Below are 7500 nucleotides of genomic sequence, written 5' to 3' on the forward strand. Positions count from 1 at the left end.
GTGCCGTGAGAAGCCTCCCCACCTCATACAGTCCACCTGAGAGCTCTGTGGGAGCTGATGAATCATGAATCATATCAATCATGAATCGGGGCAGTCACATGATCCAGAGAACTTGGTTCGTAATCAAGTGTTTGGCCGTGGTAATGATATTGGTAATGATATATTGTGATCACAGGATGTAGATGTGTAGTCGTGGCCAGCTGTCCCGTCCAGACGCTTGCTGGGAGGTGTGTTGGTTGTTTTGAGGTGTGTGTTGGTTGTGCTATGTGTAAGTGTGGCGTTGTGGTATGTGATTGTTGTGTATGGTTATGATTCTGCCCATCACAACATCTGCCATGCGGAGGCAGGCTGGCATATACCAGGCATGGCCACACACAAACACACACGGGCACAATTCCGACATACTGGCGTCATGCATAATGGAATTCGTGTCGGTTGTGCAATGTGTATATGTGCCATGGGGAGTGCGGGTTTGGCTCAGCGCCAGTCTGCCACAGTGGCCACGGGGAGGCAGTGTACAGCCACGACTGTGCCCACCACAACACCTGCCCACCAGGAGCAGGCTGGCATGTGCTGGGCATGACCACACACATGCACGCACACGGGCGCGGGTGCGAGGACATACGAGTTTCGTTCAGAGAAATAACTTTGGCTGCGTTGTTTATCTCGTATCTGGGAATCTTGTCTCCTTGTGAACATGGTGTTTTGGTCCTATTTTTGCCCTCCTGCCTGTCTTCTCCTCGTCTCCCTCCCATCTTCACTCCCCTTTGTGTCCTTAAAATATTCCGCACGTTCCGCCGCAGTTCTGCATGACAAGCACACCTAATATAATCAGCGCGTCTGAGTTCTAATTTATACCGCCAGGATAAAATAAATAGTCTGCAGTTAATTACGGAGAGCCAGCACCCGCCTCCTCTGGCGTGATTTATGAAGCGAGCTTCAGCATTCTCCCCACACATTTCTCCTAATTTATTTTTAATTCTTCTTTCAATTAATTCAGCCAGAAAGCATCTTAATGGTGGGAGAGGTGATCGCTAATGAGAGTCCAGGTGGGCAGTCTGTGTGCGGACACATGGTCGCTGTTTAGACCGCCTCTCCTCTTTCTCTTTCCCTCCGGGAAGCTGTGGGAGACTCTCCTGTCTCTCTCCGGGAAGTTGTGGGAGAAGCTCTGGGAGCTGCGTTGCTTAATCAAGAGTTGCTTGAGTGGCTTCTGTATGATCTGTATGCACGACACATCCTCTGCTCTTATCCTGCATCCTTCCCTCTCCCTCTTTCCTCCTACTGTCTCTTACTTGCTCTTCCTATCTTTGCCATGTTTTCCAATGTTGCGTTTCTCTCTCTGGTATGAATGCTGATGTGTCCTCTGCTGTTCTGCTCTGCTGCCCTCCTGCAATTAGCCAAGGCCATACTGTGTGTGCGTATGGGTGTATAAGTGTGTGCGTGTGTGGGTGTGTGTGAGCACGCGTGCTCACATCTATCATTTACTGTCACTTACTGTCTTAACGACTGTCTGTTCCTCCTGTCCTCTCTTCCTCCAGCTGTGGCGGGGTGTGTGTGTGTGTGTGTGTGTGTGTGTGTGTGTGTGTGTGTGTACCAGAAGCGTTTGACTTCCTCTCCCTTTTTTCGCACACAAGAACTGGTTTTCATTCCCACACACGCAGGCCCGACCCGACCGATAGCAGCAGGTGCCGCCACCCCCCTCACAGAGAGCGCTGGGATCGTGTGTGACGGAGCGAGTTACTCGGTGGCTTCGTTGGGAACGGTTCGTCCAGGCCCGTAGCTTTGCTCCGCACAACTCGGGTTTGCCCCTGACTTCTCGCTGGATGCTGAGATGATGTCGCCAGCGCCGCAGCCGGAGAGGCTGGAGATCAGCCTGGACGCCCCCGAGGAGGAGGAGCGCGTCCGTCCGTCCACGCGGGGAAGATCGCGTCCGTTTTTCTTAGCCGAACAGCTAGCAACTTTAATTGTCTCTGCGTCCACTCGCTCACCCCTGGCAACCTCCGACCTGCCGTCTTTCCATCCTGTGCTCGTCACTCGCGCAAATGAAAGCGCGTGAGATGGGCGGAGGAGAAAGGCGCATAATTACTTATTTTAGTGGGTTGCTGCAGAATGCTTCTTGCCAAATGACTCTAATTCCGAATGGTTAACAAGATTTTTCTCTTTAATAGACCCGAATCCGTGTGACAGCAAATTGCCTGCCCATTTGCGGCCTTAATGGCTTTTCATACTTTTGCACTTCCAATAAGCAGAGTACTCGGAAATTAATATTGCACGCTGTGTTATGATGCAAATGGGAGCAGAGAAGGAGCGCGGTACCTTCATGCAGAAAGCTCTGATTAGATCCGTAGTTGCTTCTCTGGGATAATACCCCCCCCCACACACACACACACACACCCACCCACCACCTCCGCCCACCCCCTCACACTTTTGTGCTGCATTTTTACGTCGTTTATATATTTATGTAACTGCGTCCACGTCGACGGCACGTCTGATCGCCATCTGATTTGTCCGCGTTTTTGTTTTCTGATTCGGCGCCAATCGGGCGTAATTTGTGAGGAGAGGAGGCGGGCTCGTCTTCGGGCTTCGGTGTCTTTGCTGTTACCTCTGACTGTCGCACACCGGGGTGCATCTGCTGGGATCTGTCGGGTCTGCTGGCTCCTGTTTCTGTGTCCGTTGCTTCTTCTTAAAAGGAAACAACAGCGGAAGACTCTTTGCCAAGTGCGCCGTTTCCACTGAAACACCGTGACATGCTCATTGAATGCATGCCCGTTCATGCATATTCCACGGCAGCTGAGATCCGCAGAACATGATCTGTCTGGGCCGTACGTGTCTGTTCAACATGCGTGGCTGTCATGTTAATGGCAGTGCTAACACGTGAACGTGTCCCGATGCGCCACTCTGAGCAGGGCTTGGACCTCCGCTGCCCTCATGATGAACATTTCCACGCCAGCTTTGGCTACTCAGCATTAGAATGACAGTGCTGAGCTTTTCTACTGAAATAAACTTTATACAAACTTTAGATTTGGACTGAGGTTCATGAGGGCTTTTTTAAAGATGTTTGTGTGTGTGTGTGTGTGTGTGTGTGTGTGTGTGTGTGTGTGTGTGTGTGCGTGTGAGAGTGTGTGTGTGCGTGTGTGAGAGTGTGTGCGTGTGTGAGAGTGTGTGTGTGAGAGTGTTTGTGAGTGTGTGTGAGAGTGTGTGTGTGTGTGTGTGTGTGTATGTGGAGAGTCTCTGTGTCTCTCTGAGCTCTACGACTAATCTGATTTACACTCTGGGCATCTCTCTGGATTAATGGCTTTAGGTGCTTAAGATGCAGATTATTCCTGTAGGTAGTAAATCCACCCGCAAGCAGAGTACATCTCTCCCTCGCTCTATCCCTCTCTCGCTCTCTCCCTCGCTCTCTCCCTCGCTCTCTCTCTCCCTCTCCTTCACTCTCTTCCTCTCACCTTTACAATATCCCTCGTTCCCTTCATTGCATTCTCCCTCCTTTGCTGTGTCCTTCTGATGTCTCTCTCTCTCTCTCTCCCTCTCTCCCTCGCTCTCTCCTTAGCCTGCTCCCTTGCTCTCTCCATCATTCTGTCCGTGTTGTTCTCTGCTCCTGGGGGGGGGGTGTATGTACCCTGCTCCTTCCTGCACTCTCCACCCTTGCCATGAACTGACCTTCGGACACAAGCAGCAGGTGAATTTTTCCGTTTGACCGGCCGGCGGTGGCCAGCCATCATCTCAGTCTCCTCCAGCTGCCGTGTCACTCTGTGCGCGCGACACTGGGGGAGAGGTCACGTGACCGGTGCACACGCAGGCTGCAGTTTCCATGGCAACCGTTCATTTTGAGTGCACCGTGCTCCCATTTCACCTGTCGCTTTGGTAATTGCTTTAGAATTTTCTGGCGTATCTGAAAGGAATAAAAATGACGGAGACGACGATGAGACAATATTTATGAAATGCACCGAGAGACAAAAGACCGGTGTGGGGCTGGTGCGGGTTGGTAAACGAGACGCGGTTCATTAGAGGTGTGGGAGGAGCCTATTACAGAATGTTCCAGAGCCCGTGCGACCTCGTGATTAGCGTGGCAACTACCACCCACACATGGCCACTCTGCACTGATTTAATTGGGTCACCATCTCTCCTTATTTTCGCACTCAGCTTCCAAGTCCCCCCTTTGGAAGGCCAAACAGAGTTGCACATCTGAATCTTAAGTCTCTCGTCCTCCGAGTCGAGTTGCAGCTCCCACCTTCTCTGGCTGAGGGGGTTCGGTAACTTTGGCAGCAGGTGCAGGGATGTAGAGAAGGCCGGCATCCAGTGAACAGGCTGGGCAGCTGACAGGAACCCATGGAGGGACGTGGAGAGTCTCCTCCTAAGATGGAGCTCACCACCATAACAAACGCGCTCGCTGAACACTTCAGAAATTACAGCCCCGAAAGGAAAGATTTGACTCCCACGTTTGCCCTCCGCCTAGAAAAAAACAACAAGAGAGAGAGAGGGAGAGAGGGAGAAAACACGGACCATGCGGAATTTATATTGCGTGCTTTGGGCGAGAATGTCAGTGGAATTAATTGATTTGCCCATATTTGTCAGAAAAGAGTAAGAGCCTTACCTCAGCCTGCATTATTAAAGCTACTACCCCAGCGGTTTGGGAAGGTCCTCTGCCGTGATTCACCCACTGACATGGCCTTGATGATGTATGGATATATTATTCAGAGGGCTGTGTGTGACTGCCTGCACCCCCCCCCCCCGGGCCCCCTGAACAGGCTGAGTGAAGAGCACTTAGAGAACAGGCCAGGGCCCAGAGCTGCCGTCTGCCAGAACGCCCAGAGCTGCGCATTAGAGCGCAGCGTTCGTTGCCCGGCCGTTCCTGCCGAGCGCCACGTCCATCCTGGTGGGCACGTGGTGGGTGCAGACTCGGCACCACCTGTGCGTTGCCCTGCCGGCCCTGACGAACGTCAGCGCGGCCCGCACAGGCAAGCTCGGGGCGCATGGCGTACCACGGTGAAGAAGAAAAAAGCCGAAATTTCCACCCTGCAGGGGGAGGAGGCGTAGTTTGCTTCTAATCTTGGCAAATTAATTAGAGCCTGACTCCAGAATTACTTCTGGTGAGTAATGGTTTCTGCTGTGGGAGTTCCATGAATCTAAATCGAAGCCAAAAATTCCCTCTTATGAATAAATCATGGTCCCGACCGGAGAGACACCCGGCATCGCACAGAGAGCAGGAGCAGGACGAGTTAAAGAACGCCGACACCTGGCGTGGAACAGCGCGGCCAGCGCTGTGCCTCCAGGGTGGGGCCCGGACGGGGCCTGGACATGGTCAGCTCCCTCTGCTCTCTGGGCAAACGTGTCTGGCTGTTTGTTAAGACAAACGGTTTTAATATTTAAAAACAACCCTATTATGGCCCAAGAAATACGTAGGGTGCTCTGAAAGGCCCAAATTAACTGGAGGTGGTGTAAATATTTAATGACAGTTTGTGCATACAAGGCTGGAGGTGGGAAGTTTATAGAGGGGAGGAGGAGCACAGGGCATCTTTTGGACATGGCACCAGGAGCACTGAACTGGCAACATCTTTATTCTCTCCCTCTCTCTCTCTCTTTATCTCTCTCTCTATCTCTCTCTCTATCTCTGTCTCTTTGTCTTTGTTGTATCCCAGTCGCTTTATAAAAGTTCTGCTGAATTGGATTTGAGTTGAGAAGGATGGTAATGTACCTGGGAGCATTTCAGCCTCAGCTGAGCGCTAGTCTTTGTACGTCTGCAGTCCTTGCTGTGTTTTATGTGTGTTTGTGTGTCTGCGTGCGTCTAAGCATGAGGGTTCAGACGCAGCTGGATCTAAAGCTCAAACACAGACGCCGTTACACCCCACGGCCTTATCACCCCGCCGGCGTCTGCGCTGACAGAGTGGCAGAATGGGGGCGATTGTAAATCTGTGTGTGTGTGTGTGTGTGTACTGCTGTAATGGAGTGACTCTTGGAGAGGTAGGCACTTTCTCAAGCCCTGTCACCTTTTCCACACATGTACAAGGGCCCTGATCTGTCCAGCTGAGCTGCTCAGTAATAGAGTTTCCACTTCTATTTCCATATTTCTCTGCCTTTCACTGATTAATGTTTTCACTTTGAGTGAGTCCACAGTGATCTTTAAGCACTCTGGCTTGGGTGCAGTGTTTTTGTTTTGGCTGAAACCTTTGAGTGCTTCCATAGATCATCGCTGTGTCTCTGGCTTGTGCCGCGTGGCCAGTGGTTTGCCGTGTTCAGGCTTCGAGTTTATCAAGTTCGGCCCTGGCACGTAGCCACAGCGGGAAGCTGGACTCGTTTAACCAAGAGCTTCTCACTTTCTACCGGGGCGTCCTCGTCTGAACACGTTGCGCTCGGCGAGAGGTCCGTGAGATCAGGCGTCCGCCGGTCTGTAGCTCAGAGCCGCTTGCCGGAGGGAGCCCCTCCACGCTCGGGTGCGCGTCGGGGACGGCCCAGGTGCGGTAGCGGACCCTCTACCCTCTAGGTCTCCGTCAGAGCTTCCCAGTCGATCCTTATTTACAGCACAGGAGTCGGAAACAGCTGGTCAATCCATTTAGCCCGAGGCCAGTGATTTGTACGTATTTACTACAACACCCAAAGAAAAGCCAGGGTATTTCTCCCGCTCTCTTTGCTATTGATCCGGCGCTTAGAAAATCAGCTCTGCTGTCTAAACACTATTGATCCCTCCCCTCTCCTCGCCCGGCGCCCCGCGCCAGTGGATAAAGGGACTGGATGAATTGAAATTTCATTTCCGACAACTTGTTCCTTTTTTTTTTTTTTTTTTTTTTTTTTTTTTAATAAAAACCCTCCTCTTCTCATCGCTGTTACGCTGATGGAGCAGGTGGTGGTGGCGGGTGATGATGATGATGATGATGATGAAGGTCACTAGCTTGCAGGTGGAGGTCGGCTGCAGACAGAGAGAGTGACAGTGGAACTGGAGCAGGCAGGCCAGCGCGACCAGCGCCTGACCACTCTGTAGGGCTCACACACACACACACACACACACACACACACACACACACACACACACACAGAGCCAAATCAGCAGATATGAAGGTGACTTTATCAAACTCTGTTAGTGATGTGTGTCAGGGTGAGGCTCTCTATCGCATGTCTTGTAACAGGAGCATTTTTCAGTTTCCCGGCATTCTTCACACATGGATGGGCGTGTGCGTGCGTGTGTGTGTGTGTGCGTGCGTGTGTGTGTGTGCGTGCGTGCGTGTGTGTGTGTCCTCCCTAGCTGCAGGAACGCACTACAGAGCTGTGCAGTCTCCAGACATCTCAGCATGAGCTGCAGGTGCAAGAGTCGGAGCGGCAGAGAGAGAACGCATCCCTGCGGCAGCAGCTCCAGCAGGCCAGAGAGGAGCTCCACAGCGCCACCCTCAGGGCAAGCCGTGGACCACATCTACTCTCATTAGCCCCTAAGATACAACGCAGCACAAAAGGACTGCCCTCTATTAATTAGCATAAATATTCACAAAGTCATCCCATGTTCCATTCTTT

At 52.0% G+C, this 7500-nt stretch overlaps 1 protein-coding gene across 1 annotated transcript in view; it reads left to right on the top strand.

The window, feature by feature from the left end:
• The window catches only part of LOC113577892 (early endosome antigen 1-like), an 85485-nt gene that overhangs the window by 77709 nt on the left and 276 nt on the right, over positions 1 to 7500 (top strand). The window contains exon 11 of the mRNA XM_035532762.1: positions 7238 to 7384. Within this exon, the coding sequence (XP_035388655.1) occupies positions 7238 to 7384 (147 nt within the window). The remainder of the gene's footprint in view (positions 1 to 7237; positions 7385 to 7500) is intronic.

The sequence above is a fragment of the Electrophorus electricus genome, chromosome 1, assembly GCF_013358815.1.
Source record: "Electrophorus electricus isolate fEleEle1 chromosome 1, fEleEle1.pri, whole genome shotgun sequence".
Taxonomy (NCBI): domain Eukaryota; kingdom Metazoa; phylum Chordata; class Actinopteri; order Gymnotiformes; family Gymnotidae; genus Electrophorus; species Electrophorus electricus.